This window comes from Chionomys nivalis, chromosome 24 (genome assembly GCF_950005125.1).
Source record: "Chionomys nivalis chromosome 24, mChiNiv1.1, whole genome shotgun sequence".
Lineage (NCBI taxonomy): Eukaryota > Metazoa > Chordata > Mammalia > Rodentia > Cricetidae > Chionomys > Chionomys nivalis.
Window position 1 is genome coordinate 13,705,086 of NC_080109.1, and position 19,451 is coordinate 13,724,536.

A 19,451-nucleotide genomic window follows, 5' to 3' on the forward strand; every position below is an offset into this window, starting at 1 on the left:
CTGCTAAGTCATCTCTCCAGCCCCAAGAGGACTTTTAATTGAGGCTGGCTTAGGTTCAGAGGTTGAATCCATTATCAGCATGGTAGAAAACATGGCAGCGCGCAGTGGGCATGGTGCTGCAGGAGCCAAGAGTTCTACATCTGGATTAACAGGCAGCAGGAAGGGAGTGTGTCACTGTCACTGAGACTGGCTTGAACATTTGAAATCTGAAAGTCCATCCCCAGACTTCCTCCAACAAAGCCACACCTGCTCTAACAAGGCCACAACTTGTAATAGTGTCGCTCCCTATGAGCCTATGGGGGTCATTTTCATTCAAACCACCACCAAACCAAGCTACATTTATACTTACGTTATACATACATACTTACGTTTATAACCACAAACAAGACTACTCTCAGCCTTAATCACAGAAACTTCTCTTTACAATGAATTGCAGTGAAGGCAGATGGCTCATGACTGTTCAAAATACTAAGAGCAAGTGACAACCCTGGGCTCAGCTCTAAACAGGTCATCTGTACGACCCTCTGAAGTTCAGGGAACATCACAAAGGACAGAACAGAGAGAACGGAGAGACTGAAGACAGGAAGAACGGCTGCAAAGACTACTCAGAGCATGCCACGGCCACTGCGCCCATGGCCTCACAGCAGCTGTGACTGCCTGCATTGGGCCTACACAAAGCTGTTCCTATCGGCAGCCAGTCACAAATTGAGAGGAGTGTGAGACTCTGCTCCTCCCTGCTGAACAACTGGCTACCAAGATCCTGGATTATCTTCGGTTGTGTAGCCCATGGGGAGCACACGAGGCTCCAGTGGTTAGTTTTCAACCTTGGCCACAAAATGATCCTGGTTAAAATTAGTGGGTCACAAAACAAGACATGAACGTGGAAAGAGGACTGTGGCTTACAAGGAGGGATGAAGGCAGAGCAGACGGAGGTAATAGGAGGCGGGAGTGAGGAAAACCAGAAACAGACTGATCATTGAAAAGACAAGCCTTCGCTACAAAGACATATAGTCAACAAAGGATGGAAACAGATATTCAATATCCATGGTAACCAAAAGATTAGAAGTGGCCAAACTTGGATCAAACAGCACGGACTGGAAGTAAAGGCTGTCACAGAGGAAGGGTGTTTGTTCTACAAGAAGTCGGCATTTTCAGCAGGAGGGCAGAGGAGTTTTAAGCATCCATACATTTAACATCAGGTAACCCATATATATGAAGCAAATTTGACAAAGATGACATGAAGACTATTAGCAACAATTCCAATAAGAGATTTTATTCCACTTCCATTTACTTATTTTGTGTGCCTATGTGTGGGCATGGGCATGTCAGGGTGCACACGTGGGGATCAGATGACAGCTCCTGGGAGTTGATTTTCTCCTTCCACCATGTGAGCCCCAGAGATCAGACTCCGGACCTCAGGCTTGACAACAGACTTGACGGCTAACCTTTACCACTGAGGCCATCTTGCCAGCCTGCTGCCAGCCTCCCAGAGATTTTAATACCCCATTTTCAATAATGAATACAACTTTTAGTATAGTATTCATAAATTGTATACATGAGTATATGTGTGAATAAACTATGATATATTTATCATTCAACAATAAAAGTAACAGGTACTGATATAGAAATGAAAACATTAAGCTGACTAGAAGGCACATGCAGAATATCACTACCATATGATTACATTTACACAAAATTCTCCAATAAAATGTAATAGATTCAACAACAGAAAGGCATAATTATCAACATATATAAAGTAAATAAATCTCAAAGGTACTATGGTTAATAAGAGGCCTTAACAAAAATGTACATTGTTTATGACTGCAGGCATGTGAAACTAATCTACTCACAAAGAAACAAAGACTGTGGCTCCAGTTCATTTGGCAAGCGGGAATTAAGAAAAGTTACGAGTGAACTATCAGAAAATGATAAAGGTCTATTATTTTAAAGGGTATGTGCCTTTGTCAAGCTCAGCAAATGTATGCTTAGAATTGTACATTATAATACTTATGAATTTTACCACATGTTTTAAAGTATCTTTTCAAAAGAAAAATTTGTAAAATATTAAACTCTGTAGTTAGATACTAAAATATTTAAAGGGAATATATACTGATGTCTGAAACAATGGATTCAAACTTTATGATGACTTAATGGGCAGAGAGGGAAAAATGAGTAGGTATTTGATAAGTCAAGTAGAAAGCTAATGTAAATGTCTAGATAGTAACTATATCAGTATTCAATATAAAATTATATTATCAACTTGGCTATACACTTGAAAATTTTAATATCTTGGGGGAGAAAAGTCTATTAAATATAATTGAAGCAGTGGTTTCAGGAAAATTTGTAGCCTTAAACACTTTTATCAGTAGATGTTCAAGAGGTAGGAAACAAAAGGGCTGGGGAGATGGTCAGTGGGGAGAGGTGCTCAGAGCCACACCTGCATTCAATCTCTGGAAGCCATTAGGTGGAATGAAGCAATCAGCCCCTAAGTTGTTCTCTGACCTCCACACACATGCCACAGCATGAGCGTGCTCATGCATACACACACACAAATTTATTTTTAATTAGAAAAATAAGTAAATAAAAATGAAGTACAGAATAAGAAATACAAATAAAAGCAATAATCAATAACTTAGAAAACAGAAAAGCAGAAGCCATAATTAATCAAAATCTATTGTTTAATGTGGTTGTCTTTTGAAGCAAGGTCTGTGTAGCCCAAGCTGGTCTCAAACTTGCTGAAGTTGAGGATGACTTCTGCCTCCTTCATGCTGGGATTACATGCATGCACTAATCATGCCTGGTAATCTACCAGATAATTCAAATAGGAAAAAAAGTTATAATAAAGAAATTAATGAAAGACAAAAGGAAAATAAGCACTGAAATAGCAGAAAAGCCTAGAATCTTTACAGCGTATTTTGTAGACTTCTAGGCATTTATTATTTTTATTTAAAAATTCTTAAATTTTACATACTAGCCCCAGTTCCCCCTCCCTCCCCCTCTTATCCTCCCACCTTCCCCTATCCCACCCCTCATCCACTCCTCAGAGGAGGTTAGGCCTCCCTTGGGGCATCAACAAAGTCTGGTATACCAAGTTGAGGCAGGATCAAGACCCCCTCCCCCTGTACCAAGACTGAGCAAGGTTTCCCCACAGGGAATTGGCTACAAAAAGCCAGTTCATACACCCAGGGTAAGTCCTGTTACCACTGCCAGGGGCTCCCCCAACAGACCAAACCACAAAATTGTCACTCACAATCAGAGGGCCTAGTTCGGTCCCATACAGGATCCCCAACTGTCATTCCAGGGTCCCTGAGCTCTCACTAGGTGGGGATCAGCTGCCGCTGTAGTTTTCCCAGTCATGATCTTGACCCCCAATTCTGCTCATAAAATCCCTCCTCCCTGTCTCCAGTTCAGCTCCAGGAGCTCAGCCAGTGCTTGGCTGCGCATCGCTGCATCCCTACGCACGTATTCTAAAATCTAAATGAAATGGATAATGTACTAAACAAGAAAAGTTTATCAAAAGTAGGTCATATGAAATAAAATCCAAGCTGTACAATTTCTGTTACAGAAATGAAGAAAGGTATCGTGACGGCACTGGGCCTAGAGGGTTTGTCTCATCCGTCTACAAAAGCTCAAGGAAAGAGTCACAATGACCCAAATTATTCCTGGGCATTGAAAATGAAGAAAAACTCTGAGTTCTCTTTGTGAAGAAACAGAAAAGAATATAGTTGCTAGATTTAATAAAAGTAGTACAGAAAAGACAAATATCACATATAAATATCAATGGAAAATACAAAGTAAAAAAAGAGACCAAACTCTTCTACCACACCAAGAAAAAAACAAATCTAGATCAACTGAGGTTTACTCCAGAAAAAGCAACATTGGTTCCTCAAGAGATCTGGGGGAATCATTTCTGGATAAAAAAAGCTTCAAGAAAATTCAACACTCAGAACCCATTTCTAGTGGAGAAAGGGTGATGGGCACTCTCTTAAAATAGAAAAATGTGCATACTATAAGCCTGAAGACAGGAAATACAGACATTTTTTCAAAAGTCACAGAAAAAAAATTATATCCTTTCCAATGCTGTTCCGTATTATCCTAGAAGTTAAAAGCAATACAATCAGATAACAGAAAGAAGAGGACGAGAATTAGAGACGCAGAACACTTCTGTTTATACACAGCCCTAGAGAGGCACACAGAAACTGGAACAGTAAAAGAACTGAGTGGCATAGGATATAAGATTAGTATGAATTCCATAGATTTCATATATAAAAATAACAAATAGTTACATATCCTATATATCCCCATGTGTAATAGTAATAAGAAGTTAAAGTACTTTGGGATAAATTTAACAAGAAATGAACAATATGTTTGTTTTCTGAGGAATACAATAGTCCTTATAAGAATAAAATAAAACTAGACTCTGCTCTAAATAGAACTTAGCGTAAGAGAAGTATGGAGTGACTGTAGCTTGTAAATCTGATAAAATCTGACTAAAAATAATACCAGGCTTTTATAACAGAACTAGGTGACTTAGCAGCAAACTTATATTCATATAAAACGTCACCAGGTAATCACTCGGAAAGAACAGGTAAAGAATTGGGAGACTAAACCTACTAAAAATTAAAATATGCTATAAAGTCTCCATGATTGCAGTACAGTGCCTATGGCAGAACTGATATAAGACCAAGAAAAATACCCATGCATTTTAATTAAAACTGAGATCACGGGGCTGGAGAGATGGCTCAGAGGTTAAGAGCACTGGCTGCTCTTCCAGAGGTCCTGAGTTCAATTCCCAGCAACCACATGGTGGCTCACAACCATCTGTACTGAGATCTTGTGCCCTCCTCTGGTGTGCGGGCATACATAGAAGCAGAATGTTGTAAACATAATAAATAAATCTTTAAAAAAAAAAACCAAAAAAAACTGAGATCACATATTCGTAATTGTTACACATCAGTGTTCAAAAAAAAAAGATGAGTTGAATTTGACTTGGGGAGAAAAGATAAAAATCAATAAAAAGAATTAAGGGTCATATAGAACTGAACATTAAAGAGTAGAAAGTATTTTCAAAGTAGAGATGATGGCAAAAAAAAACTTGAAGAATATATGCAAATAAAAATAAAACCCTGGAACTCTGGGGATATACTAGAACAAAAATGTATTATACAGAGTGGTTTACACATGTAATAAATAAAACACACGCGGGGGGGGGGGGCAATGTCAAATAACAAGAAATGTATTTTCTTGGGTAGACTGTAAGTTCAAAACCAACATGCCAGATAGTTTAGTTCTCTGTGAGATTCTTTTCTCTCTTGTAAAGGGCAGCCATCTCACTGGGCCCTCCCATGACACGCTCTGAGCTTATGTAGGACAAATGGAAAGATCTCTTCTCCCCTATCCTCTTCTTTTTTTAAGGTTTACACTCTTATCTTTATGTGTCTGTATACATGAATGCCACATATGTGCGGGTATCTCAGTGCTGGCGGTTACAGGAAGCTGTGAACTATACCTTTAACTGCTGAGCCACCTCTCCAGCCCCTCACTTCCTCTTCAGATAGGGTCAACAGCGTTATCAGATTAGGGCCCCAACAAGATAACCTCATTTAACCTTCATTACTTCTATAACAGCCTATCTACAAACAGAAACACCAGGGACAGAAGCCTTAACAAATTTTGGAAAGACATAAATGTTCAGTCCATACCACAGCATGTTAGTTATGAACCTAGTGATTCCTGGTCTTTCCTCTTCAGAATCTTCCACCATCAATCAGAGAATGAGAAGCCACAGCCAGAAACAAACACAAGACACCTGAGTGAGCTTACACTGAACCATCAAGTTCCAATAAAGCCATCATATAATGACACCTGCAGGAGCAGTCTCCAAGAGAACAGTAGACCTGCCATCTGCCGCAGTCAGATTGTAGAACCCAAGTAAAAATGAAGGACCGCTACTGTGAGCCACCGCTACTGTGAGCCACCGCTACTGTGAGCCACTGATCCGGAAAGGGCCTGCTACAAAGCAGCACTTGCATACCTTCTTGTTCTGCTTTTGGAACGAGACCTCTGAACTCTATAGGACTTCCCTCGACCCCGGGAACGACTTCGACTTCGTTTTCTTCGGGAGCCATAAGAAGAGCTGCTGCTGGACCTGTGCCTGCGTCTGAAAGAAACCATGAGCGTCACCGCAGTGCAAAGTCTGGGCTGTAAGCATTAAGAGGGAATCTAAAATTGTCTCATTTTTGTTGTTTCGTTCTTTCCTCAAAGAAGACAGAAGACATAAAACATTATTGATCTCCAACACCCAGAAGGATGATTCAGACAGACTGGGTACAATTTAAGATATTATGGATCATATCATCAGATAATATAAGAACTATACCAACTTCTATCTGCTTGCTTACATACAAAGGATATAGATGCTTGAACTGATTAGACAAAAAATGAAAAGAAAACCTCTGGATTGGGATTTGCCCTAAGTACTAACTACTAAAAGAAAATTATTTTAGCCAACAAAATTAAACACACAAAATAACATGACTTTTTAAGAACCTTACTGTTTCTAGCACATAAACAGAAATCATGAGCACTGACCTTCTCTCATAAGAGTGTGAGCGAGGCTGCCGGTCTCTAGACCAGGACCTGGACTCGGACCGTGGCCTCCTCCCGCCCCTCTTGCGGCTGTATGTCCTGCTGTCTGAAGAGCTGCTGGAAGAGGAGCGTCTGCGGTGTTTCTTTTTCCTCTTGCTTCTGCTTTCTTCCTCGGTGTCTGATGACCGGCGCCCCATTTCTACAAGGTTACAATAAAAAATCCTGACTTAGTAACACAACAAATGAAATTCAAGACAACTTTTTAAACTTAAATAAAAATAGTAACTATGCTCCATAAATTGGCTGTGAACTTCTGGATCCACTGATTTTCCTGCCATGCCAGAGTAGCTGAAACTAGTGGGGTAGACCCCCGTATCCAGCTACATCTTAAAGCTTCTTAAAGTAAAATGTTTTCCTAGCTATGTGAAATAGCTTTAACACAATTTTGTAGTATATCAATGAACGTTTTACACATTCTAAACAACTTGAATTTGCACCAACTTTTTTGAATATCTTTTGAATATCAATCCTAAAGAAAGTTGATTATATCAATTTTCTGACAGTTTAAGTTGTCCTTATCATTCAGAGCATGACGTTTTACTTAGTAATGAACCATTTAGTCGTCCATTTTAAACTCCCTGAAGATGAAAGGCACTTTAGAGTCATACTTTTCAAGTTGAGTTCTAACTATTTAAAGGGTTTTTTTGTTGTTAAGATTTTACTTAGTTCTATTATATGTGTATAAGTGTTTGTCTGAATATGTGTCAGTTTACCACATGAAGGCAGTGCCCATGGAGTCCAAAGATGGTATTAGATTCCTTGGGACTGGGTTGTGAGTTACATGTGGGTGCTGGGAATTGAACCCGGGTCCTTTGAGTCAGTTCCACAGGCCCTGAGTTCTAGATATTTCAAAGGGAAGAGCTCATCAGTCATTATGGAAGTACAGATGAAACAATGCACTATTATCATTCATTTCACTTCTGAAACTGAGGAAAGAAATGCGAACTCAAGTAGCAAAGTTGATGGTTACTGGGAAGGCAGCCAGCTCTTTCCACACAACTAGCTTGGTATGAGTCTTTCAGAAATCAGTCAGCAAATGAATTTAAAAAGTAAAAAGAATGTTCATGCTTTTTTTGACAGTACAATCCTACTTCTAGAAATATAACTGAAATTTTTATTAAAAGAAAGATAAATGCATGGGCTTGGCATGTAGCTTAGCTAGAAACTGCTTGTCTAATAAGCAAGAGGCAGTAGGCTCTCCATACTGCATAACCTCTGAGTGTTGGTGATGCCTAGAATGCCAGCACTTGGGAGGTGGGGGCAAGAGAATCAGAAGTTTAAGGTCGTCCTTGGCGACACAGAGACAAAGAGAGAAGGCTAGCTAGCCTGGGGTATACAATCTGTCTCAAAAAAAAAAAATTCATGAACATTTTATTACAGCATCATTATATTGTATCTATGGAGGAGCTATAAGAAAACACGTAATAGAAATAAAAATTAAAATGAATATGTAAAGAGAAAACAAGAAAAAAAAATCAAAAAGAAAATAGTTCCTTATAAGGATTTCCAAAATGCAAGAATGGTTCAGAAGCATCCCCTAAAAGAGCAGTTCTTTCAGGCCAAAGCACAAGCAGACATAACAGGATAACTGAATGCGGCTATGAGAATTCACCACACCTGCCCAGATATCAGAGAACTACCCAACTAGAAACCCAGTCTTCAGCTGGCATCACAACAATCAAAAGCGCCCCTCATCTGCAGAGCAGGCACTGCATGATGGAAACTGCATGGTGGGTGGGGCAGCTCCAAACTAACCGCTACCACAGCCCAGGGTCTAGACTTTGCTCCTTGGGCGTTTGCTTGTTTGTTAGACAGGTTCTTACTAGGTCACCACAGGTGGCCTCCAAGGGCTGGGATTAAAGGTAGGGGAGCATCACTAGCAGCTTCAACCTCACCATCATTACTCTGATCTAAAAGATGAATTCCTAACTCCACTTCCCCAGAAGGTAATTAATACTTTTTATTACCTTAATAGCACTGAAATAATTAAATATATTGTTTCAAAATATAAAACATAACCTTCTTTTTCTGAAGACTTTCTACATAGTTATGGTCATAGTTGTATATTTAGTGTACAAAAGAGGAAAGAAAGGATGCCAGATCCTGATACTCAGGAATTAGACAATCAGAACCTTGAATTACTATAAAGGTAGCCTTGAGAGTCTCATGTGCAATACTTTCTTGATAAAATAATTACTAGTTACCTTACAGTATCATTAAAAAGTAGGATTCATCCTATGAAATAATTAGATCGAATGTCATATTTTACTTTAGTAATTACTTAAAACAAGTTAAATGTCATGACTATAAATAAAATAGTGTATTAAAATACTGTTTTGTTTTGAGAATTATCAAATGATTCATGACCTCTGGGTCAATTTCAGTATAAACATTTCTGCTAGGGCTAAATCAAAACTTTAAATAATTTATCTAGAACCAAAATTAAATATTTGTAAATATAGTTTCTTAAAATTCTTTTTTATTATTGGTGTATTTTATATGTGTGTGTGTGTGTGTGTGTGTGTGTGGTCAAGGATGCACCTTAGTGTAATGTGGAAGTCAGAGGACGACTTTCGGGGGTTGATCTTCTCCTTTACCCGTGGCCTGTGAGCATCAGACTCAAGTCATCAGGCTTCCACAGCAAGCACACAATTCATGCCCAGCAGACACTGAGAAGCCTTGGGTTTCAAACTTTGAGTAAATCGCTAACATCCTTTAGCCAGCTTCCAAACTGAATAAAATCAGCCCTGAATAAAAGTTCAGCATGATCCTTTCCACTTAAAAATGTTTATAAAATTATATATATTCATAAAATGAACACATATACATGTATGTCCAATGTACACAGATACATATTTTCATACACATATGTATATGATATTCATTTGTAGATCTACATATATACTACATCTACATTAGATATCCCTGTATGTGTATATATTTTTAAATATATAAAATATATACCCAATTCAAGGGTGATAACACTTTTTTGCTTCTTGGCTTTTTCTTCCTTTTTTTCTCTGTTATTTTCACCTTAAGAACTGACAGATTGACATGTGTAGTAGCACACATTTTTGAAAACCAGCACTCAGGAGGCAGAGACAGGCAGAGCTCTGTGAGGTCAAGACCAACCTTGTCTGCATAATGTTTCAGGTTACCAGACCACCCAGGGTTGCATAGTGCAACCATGTGCCAAAAAACAAAAACATACAACTTTTCTTTTCCTCAAAGAAGTATTTAAATTAAAATGACTTCTTATTAGGTGTTGAATACTCTCATTTAGAAAATACTGAATCGCCAGGATTTTATATTCTTATTTAAAAAATACTGAAGTGTCAAGCATACCTGTAAACCCAGCCTATGGGAGATGGGGCAGGAGGATTTCCACAAGTAGGAGGCCAGCCAGGTCTAAAAATAAACAAATATCTAAATCTGGAGCATAAGTAAAAGAATAAGAAAGTAAGTTCACAAGGATGAATAAACTAGAAGACACCTAGATGATTGTGGTGCACACCTTTAATCCCAGCACTCCGGAGGCAGAGGCGGGTGAATCTCTGAGTTCCAGGGCTACACAGAGAAATTATCTTGGGAAGAGAGAGAGAAACAGAGACAGAGAGACAGAGAGATAGAGAGAAGAGAGAGACAGAGACAGACAGACTAGAAGACAACAGGGAACAGCAGACAAGATAAATTAACCAAGTTTTAAGAAATAAAAAACTGATTAAGGATTTAGAACTACAAAAACTGAATACTAAGCAACTTGCAGAAAATTCCAACAAGAACAAAGCCAACTCCTGCAACCCAAATCAGAATGAATCAGGAGTGTGAAACACACCACACAGGCACAATGAGGTATAAAGCTAGACAAAGGAACTGACTGAATTTCTGTACAAGAAATACTCTCAGGTCCCTTCCCCTCGTGCTGTCTGGCCAGGTGATTAGCCTTCTCCAACCCCAGCAGGACGTAAAGTGTATTTGATGGGAGTTTGAAGTCTAAAAGACGAGTTGGTTTTTTTAAGTGGGGGAGACATAGGGATGTCAAACTAAAAGTTAAAGGGGTTAAGTGAAAATTCCGAAGTCAAGTATACATCCTTGGACAGAAATAAGATCTCTATAAAGCCCACAGAATCAACTAACCTGGGCTCACAGGAACTGACTGAGACTGAACCAACAACCAGGGAGCTTGCATGGGCAGTGACCTAGTCTGCTACATTGTGTGAAGTTATATAGCTTGATCTTCTTGTGGGACTTCTAACAGGGGGAATAGGGACTGTCTCTGACTCTTTCACAGGCTTTCGGGACCATATACCTTTCACTGGGTTGCCTTGCACACCCTTATCAAGGGGAGCTGCTTAGTCTTAACTTGATGTGCCATGTTTTGTTCATTTCCATGGGAGGCCTGACTTTTTCTGAAGAGAAAATGAGAAGATTGGAGGGGGAACAGAGAGAAGATGGTGGGGGAAGAGTGGGAAACTGCAGTTGGTATGTAAAATAAATAAATTTTTAAAATAAAAAATTAACAACAACAAGATTTCTATAAAAACTGAACTGTACCCAATGGACAATACATCTAAAGGTCCCTGAACAAAACCCTGTAACACAGCTGATGAGCTCAAATATAAAGAGAGTGAACCTTTTCTATAAAGTCTTTTTCTGTTACCTTCTTAGTGAATACACAACAAGACAGTCCACTAGGTGCGGAAAGCCTCTGTCTCAGCACCGAGGCAGCACCACCCTGGTGCTGTGAGGCCCTGGACGCAGCACCCAGCAACACTGAACGAAAGTAAACAATAAGCGCAATGCAGAAAACAGAAACAAGTCATAGCAAAGTGGGAGCACAGAGAGAAAAGCAACAACAGAAACTTCAGGAACAAAAACTCATTAATATCTTCAGGTGGGTGATGAAAGGCGTCCCAGCAAGCAATGAGAAAATGCTCCAAGGAGAAAGCTTGGTCTAAATAAATGGCAGACGAGATAAGGTTGGAAAAGGGCAAACACTCGTAGAAGGTGAAAAGAAAATGAGACAAACATGAAAAAATTGAAAACCTTAAAATAAAAGTAAAGACATCTATCCAGAAAATCCAATATTTAACTGATAAAGATGCCATTACAAAAGAATAGAAAAAGAAATGAGGAAAAACATGTCAAAGAATTATTGAAGAAAAATTAAAAAGCATGAATTTCTCCCAAGTACTTGGAATAGTGAGATTCTATTCAAAAAAATAAACATATACTAGGGATAACTTAGAAAAGAATCAGACACCAGAGATTATGCCTAGTATACAGAAGGCCCTTTTAAACTCAAACAAAAAAAAAATAATAATTATCAGGCATCAAGAATAAAAAAGAAGATCCCAGACAATTCAAAAGAGTCACAACATAAAATAAAACAAAGGAAAGCATAATAAAATGCACAGACTTTTCAGATGGCAACACAAGAACAAAGGAAATTCACCGTCAAATTTCCAAAAAACTAATTCCAATCTCAAATCTCTTTCCATCTATCTTACCAAATCAGTGGTCTGGTGAGATTACAAAAAAGACATTTTTAGAAATTTAAGTCATTAAAACTAGATGTCATGCTCACCCTTCTTCAGAAGTTTCCAAACAGCGTGCTTCACCAGAAGGAAACAAGACACAACAAAGACAAGCTTAAAAATGTGAGCTGCCTAACACTGAAGATGGAAATGTCTCAGGATGAGAGATGAGAGGTCCATCAGTGGGCCCCATACAGGAAGTCCTAGACTTCCGAAGTATTCGGTTCTTGAGTGCCAACAACTCCCAAAAGAGAACCCAAGGACCCTTCGAGTCAGGATATTCAAAAGGTAAAATTATTTTCATTATAATATACAAACATCTCTCTAGATGTTCTGAATTTTCACAAGAATCAAAGCAGAAGCAAACTATAATAGGCTCATTGCATTCTTCCCTGGTCCTTGCCCACTCTATGCTCCACTAGAGTCTCAGTGAACAGTGTTGTTGATAGGGCCAAGAATACCGCTCAGGGGTAGAGTACTTTGTCTACCTCATACAAGATACAAGGTTCAATCCCCAGTCCAGCGACAGCACATACACCACGCTCCCCAAAAATACCCTTGGCAAAGGAATAAGTCATTAAATGTATTAAATTTCAATATACATAATTTCTGTCAGATAATGAAGGATGCTGGTTGTCCTAAAAAGAAATGTGCAACTGAATTGCAAGCTGAACTAGCTGCTTTTATTATAAAACATGATTTTTATTGCAAAATTGCCAACAGATGATCACTCAGCCTTGGTTATTTGGCAGCCTTTTTCTCAGACTGAATGAAAATGAACTTTTACCTCAAGGAAAATTAACAATACTTGTCACCAATCATAAACGTCTGCTCTTATCTAAAAGATTTGAATTTTGGATTACTTGTATCTGCCTAGTTCTCAGACTGTTTCTTTTCTAAGATCAATGGCAATATTAATACACATGAATATTATACAATAAAGGGTACCAACATTTGAAAGATATATCTAAATTCAGTAAACCAGCATTTTCCAATTGCCAAAGCATAATGTCACAAAAATCATTCACAGTGCAAGACAAAAAGATTTTAATTCAATAAAGATTAATAATACAAAAAAGTTCAGTGATATGGTTTCAAATACATTAAAACCAATCTTCAAGAAATTTAAAAACATTTTAACTTCTCAGTAAGTTGAATGAAGAAGTAAATATAATACAGTTGTCTTCAAGCAAGCCAGACATCAGATACTTGCAAAACTAGAAAATAATCCTTTCTCAAGGTTTGTTTTTGAAAATATGACTATTTTTCATATTAAATTTGTTATCATGTTTATTATTATTTTAAGTGAATTCATAAGAAGCTTACAGATTTGTTTAGAAGTAAGGTAAATGTTTATAGACAACACAAATAAAAGTTAAGGAGTATCCTCAACAATTTGTAAGAGTATGAAAGGTTCTTAAGACTAAGAATTTGAGAAGAACTGTCGTAATTTTTCTGCAGGCATTTCCCTTCCTGTCTTGCTTAATTAATTGCCTAGTTAAAGATGAAGAAAAATAAAAAAAAACAAATATGGGCAACCATTTGGCCATATATCTTTTGGTAACCAAAAATTAAAACATAGCAAGTAGGTATAAATTTTTCTTTATTCTAATGACAAATGATGTCACACATGAATAGAAAAATCAGAGGGAGACTTCAAAAAGGTTTTCTCTATAACTGGCAGGTACGCAGTTCCCAATACACCACTGTACGTCCTTAGCAAAGATGATGGTTAATTTTCATGGTCAACCTAACAGGATCTGAAATCACCATGGAATCACTCTTTGGGTGTGTGTAACAGGGTGTTTCTGGAAAGGTTTAGGGAGAAACCAGAACTGGGGCTAGTATCCTGAAGCGGATAAAATGGAGAAGTGCATTAAGGCCTGTACTCCTCAGGGACTGTAGACACAATGTGCTCAGGCTGTTGCTACCATGACTTCCCTACCACGACAGGCTGTATCTGCAAACTGTGCGGCAAACATGGCCTTTCCTCTGTGATGTGCTTCTGTCGGGCGTTTGTCAATGCAGTGAGAAAAGCAATGCTGCATGTAACTGAATAGTCTCGCTCATTCTAGCTGTGCCATCAACTTATACTGCGCCCCTGTAGAAAGGAAGAATTTCTACACTTGACTCCATTGGCGAGGTGAATGCATGGAAGTGGTCCTATCATTTGGCAATGATCATATTTTTTCAGCAAACTCCACAAAGTAACAAAGCTCCATACAGCAAGTTCTTGGTTTTCTGTTCTTCTCTGGTTCTTCCCGGTTTCAGCTTCCTGGACTCAATTACTCCTTCTACAGAAGTAAAGCCATGACAGGTAATGACCACAAGACAACAATTTAAAATGTTTTATTGTAAAGTTCAAGTGGCTGATTGAAAATATAAAGTCAAGATGGGACCACTTAATAATAGAGAACTTTAAGGCACATGTCCTTAATAAGGATAAAGAAGCAGTTATTGTGTTTCAGAAAGTGGGCAATTCGTTTAAAAGAACAAAGGTTCGCGAAGGACATGACAATTTATAAGTCCTCTGCCATAGTATTCCATTCAAAATAAAAATACAATCTTTGATCCCGGGTACATGCCCCTTCCTCAATAAAAGGTAAAAACAGTAAAATGGGTGGGCACATGCTTACAATCTCATCACTTGGGCAGTAGGGGCAAGATAGGTTTTAGACTACATAGCAAGTTCAAGGTCAACCTGGGCTGCTGGACACACTGGAGAAAAAACAGAACAGCAAGTAAAACTGGAGTGGACACTATTTAACATATTATGTAATCCAAAAAAAGCAGAGAACCACGCAAAGCAAAGGAATTAAAAGAATAGAGGTAAACTTCAGACATAACAAAGCAAAATTCAAAAGAAATAAAGAATTCTGTCAAAACACCCAATAGGACCGACACACATAAGAACTCACAGAGGCTGTGACATCAGGCCCAGGGCCTGCACAGATCCTGCAGTGCTGTACAGGGTCCAGCACTGAGAGGGAGAAGCAGACAGGGGCTCCAGCCCAGCCAAAAAGCTGTCTCCAACTGACAAATGCTCTGAAGGAAAACTTAGTTCTCCAGGGGAGTTTCATTGGGCGTAGCAACTAGTGAAGGCCAGGCCCCACGTCCAGTGATGGCCAACACAAAATAAGCACAAAGGTCTTCTTGGAGATTTTTTTTTTCTCTCACATTGCTTTGTTTAGGCAATTTTTTAACCATACTGGTCTTTTGCTTGTATATTATGATTTCCAATTTTGAATTTTTATGGGGTTTGTATGTGCCTCTCTGTGTATATTTCTCGTGTTCTTGGCTTCTTTTTTCTTTTTTTGCTCGTTTATTCATTTTATATCATCCTCAATTATTTTTTTATTTGCCTGTTTTCTTAGAGAGAGAAAAAGAAGGCATGGAGTTGGGTGGGGAGGATCTGGGAGATGAGGGGAAAGTGTGATCAGAATACATTGTATGAAAACAACTTTATTTTCAATGCAAAAATGAAATACTCCTGTTGCAACACCAACAATATCAAAAGTCTGTAGATTAGCATCTCTTGTTAAACTAACAAATCATAGAATTCCCTCCTGTGGTCTGAAGGTGCAACCAGAAAAAGAGAGTTATCAACGCCCTATCACAACCCGAAGAGGAGCAGTTCCTGTTCCGCTGAGTGCTGAATCTGTCCAGTCTGGGTCAGCAAGGCCAACGGACAGACAAGCGCCCGCTGCCTTTGTCTTTTTTTGCTTCAGACACTCTTAGCCCTCTTATTGACCGTACAGTAATAAAGTGTTACCACCTAGCAAGAAATCGCCTTTGTCTGCAGAGAAAGTGAATATTCATAAACTCTTAACTAGAGGGGGCTCTCAAAGGAGACCTCGTTTCCCCACAAGATTGATCCTGTCACATCCGCTCCACTCCTTAAAACCTGAAAACTCCACATAGCTCCTTCACTGGGAGCTTTTCCATGCAAGTTCAAAGATGACAATTCGAATCCCTTCATAAGCCAACAGATGAGAGATAAATGCATTTAACCACCTACTTCTTAGTGGGGACAAAACTCGGCTACTGGCGAGTCTAGATTTTGTTTCAATAGCATTTAAAAATACAACTCAGAAACCCTGTCTCGAAAAACAAAAAAAAAAACCAAAAAACAAACAAACAAATACAACTCAGAAATTACATGACTCATAACCTAAAATCTAAAATCTAGGGCAAGTAACACACATTTGAACTGCTCAGAAAAGTAGGGTTCAAGGGTAGCCATCTGGTCACGTGACCAAAAGTCCTGCCGTCAAAAACTTACAGAACGCTTAAAGTGATGTATTTCACGACAGGAAGATCTGTTTGACCTTCTGCCATCTCTCACCAGGGGTTAGACAGGTCAGAGGATGGGGACCAAGTGCTCAATAGATTTAGCCTCCCCCTGGCTCCAACTACCTGGAGGAGGTGAGAGTGAAACAGGCTAAGGAGGTAGGACACTGGGAAACCTCGGAACGGCGGGCGATCGAGACCCGGGACCGGAGGAATGGGGGCCAACTCTCCACACCACCTCCAGCCCGTAGGCCGAGCCCGAGGCCCGCAGCCGCTCGCCACCCGCGACCGCCCACTCCCGCGGCCCGCGTGCCCGGGGCCAGCGAGCAGGGAGCCTCCCAGGTGCGAGGCGCATGCGCGCACGTCTCCGCTCCGCACGCCGCGGGCCCCGGCCCGGCCTCGGCCACTGACTGCGCCAGGCCCCACGCCGCCTCACGCCGAGCGGGGCCTCCGGGCGCCTCCTTCGCGGGCGCCGCCCCCAAGCTCTGGACGCCGGCATCACCTGGGTCGACCTTCGGGCTCGCACCTCCGGGCGCGGGAACCTGGAACCCCCTCTTCTAACCGCGGCGCCACCGGCGTCCTCAGAACTTGCTTCAGTTTAAGCTCAGCGCCTTCCTGGTTCCAGCGCCAGGCAGCGTCAGCCGAGCTGCCGAGTGCGTCGATGCAGGCCGCTAGGCCACCAGGAATGCCGAGCGAGTGGATTGTCATGCCGCCAATTTTTTGTTTAATGTTTGTTTCGCATGTTTGCATAATTGGATTTTCTTGTTCCCAAAAAGCAATAAAGGTGGGACTATGGGATGTTACTGCCTTAGTAATCGTCGTTATCGTCACAGATAATCAGTAAACATCTACATCGTGGGAAGTTATGTTTAAGACATTCGCGCTGAGCAAAATTGGTTAGTTCCTGTTAAGCGACGTCGAAATTCGCCCAACAATAATAAATCATGGAGTGCGTCTGCATAGAGTTGTGCATGATTAAACTGTAATGATTTATTTGCAAAAATACATTAAAAATCGGTGTGTGTTGGGGGGTGGGGGTTCTGCCGTGAAGGTGAAGGCATTCACAGATGGACGCAAATTAGTTCTAATATTAAAGTAACCATTGGATAGAGGGAAGAAATCTGCCCGATGCGAGAAGTTTCTTCTAGAACAGAAATCAAATATGTACATTTATCAAAAACTTCAGTGACCGAAATTAAAGACATGCAACATTTTCTGTAGTTCATAGTATATTTTCCATGTGTGAAAATTGTTTTTCACTATTTAGTCTAAGGAAGCAAAGCTAAGGAAATACATAAATATCAGCCTGAGTTCCTGCCGACCTTTAGCTAGATACCAAGGTACAGATTTCCACAGACATTTGAGATGCAAATCACCTCCAATATAGATCTATTGCTGGGAAATAGCTGTACCTTAACTAACCGGTTTTGAGGGACCATTTTAAAATGTAACTGCAACACTCCATGTTTTCTTATAAATAATTCAAGAGCTGGGAGAACTCTTGGGGTCCAGATTTTTGGGTTGTTTTGTTTATATCTGTGCATATGCTGTCAGCTGAGTTTTAACCTCCATATTTTTTTCTTTTCAAAACTGGTTTTTGAAATGTCTTATCTCGGGCAAATATTTGCTGTTTAGTGAAACAACATTATACATCATAGTGCTTCTTAATATGATTTCAAAACTTTGGACTTCTTAAAACTGAAACTTCCTAACAGAGGAATTATTAGGGATGTGGAAGGGAAGGGGGCAGGAGGATATAAGAGGCTAACAGAAAAAGTATATTGTATCATATATGGAAAATTCAAGAATGAAACCTATCTGTACAATTACACACTAATAAAATTTTAAATGTCCTTTCTGCAAGGAGGGCTCCATAGCCAGACTCTGGAGATTTACCATTGCTTCATCTACCATCCCTATAGTTAAAATGAGTCCAGAAGATGAAATAAAGGGGAAATCTGTTGGATCAAATTACACAACAGTTTTGTCTGAGCCTTCTCTGGTTACCTTTAAAGTGGTCCTCTTTTCTTCCAGCTCAGAAGATGGCATAAGAGTTTGGGTTGAAGTCCTGTGTTTAAAGGGATAAAGAAGTATCTAGAGGGTCACCTAATGCCTTATAGGGCTTTTAGCAGTGCTTATTGGGGAGGTGTTTGTGAATATACATTTCAGGAATCAGCTTGAGAGCTACTGGAGCAGCATACTAAATTAGCAGATCCCGTTACTGATCATCCTGCTAAATAAGCTTTTTAAACAGTTTCACAAAAGACTCAAATTGTGTGATTATTCTGCTCTTATTGGAATTACAGTGTTACAGATAGTAGACCAATGCTCCTAAATTCCTATAATTTGGAAAGTGTAGTTTTTGAGTTTTGTGGAATAATAAAACCAAGTGTTCGTGGACTTCATTAGCGTTATTGCTGTTAATAGTCTAAAGGGAAGCGCTTGTCCTAAAAGCAGAAAAGAAAATGTCTTCAGAAGGAGAGAGAATGCCAGAGACGACGTACAGCCACATTTCTAATCAGCTTTATTTTCACCTCCTTTAAATGTGCAGTGTAGTCTGTGGTGTATTTAGTGTTACATGAAGTTATATAAACCCTTTATCTGCCACGTTACAACTGTGCCCTCTTTACAGACGTTTCAGGTTGTTTTGATGGAACTTCTCGAAGTATTTGCTAAGTTTGCTGTTCTAACCAGTAAGCAGAAGACATACATATTAATGGTCTGTAACTGCTTTCATTTTTACTGAGTACTGGATCCAAGATAACGAGAACATGATCTTTTAACATCAGAAAAACCTCATTAATATTTTGGGGTTTAAGTGCCTACCCAAACCCACACTTAAAGAGGTATATTTGTTTACACGTTCAAGTTAAATATAACTTTCCATATGTAAATATTCCTTTGTACGCATAAGCAAGTATTTGCATAGCTAAAAATCTCACAGAAAACCCCCGTCTACAGGACACAGGCGTGTTC

The 19,451-nt window shown here is 39.5% G+C and overlaps 1 protein-coding gene across 1 annotated transcript in view; it reads right to left on the reverse strand.

Moving 5' to 3' along the window:
* The window catches only part of Rsrc1 (arginine and serine rich coiled-coil 1), a 284,228-nt gene that overhangs the window by 262,884 nt on the left and 1,893 nt on the right, over positions 1-19,451 (reverse strand). The window contains exons 2-3 of the mRNA XM_057756995.1: positions 6,592-6,787; positions 6,035-6,160 (exon numbers count right to left, since the gene is read on the reverse strand). Of these exons, the coding sequence (XP_057612978.1) occupies positions 6,035-6,160; positions 6,592-6,785 (320 nt within the window). The 5' untranslated portion in view covers positions 6,786-6,787. The remainder of the gene's footprint in view (positions 1-6,034; positions 6,161-6,591; positions 6,788-19,451) is intronic.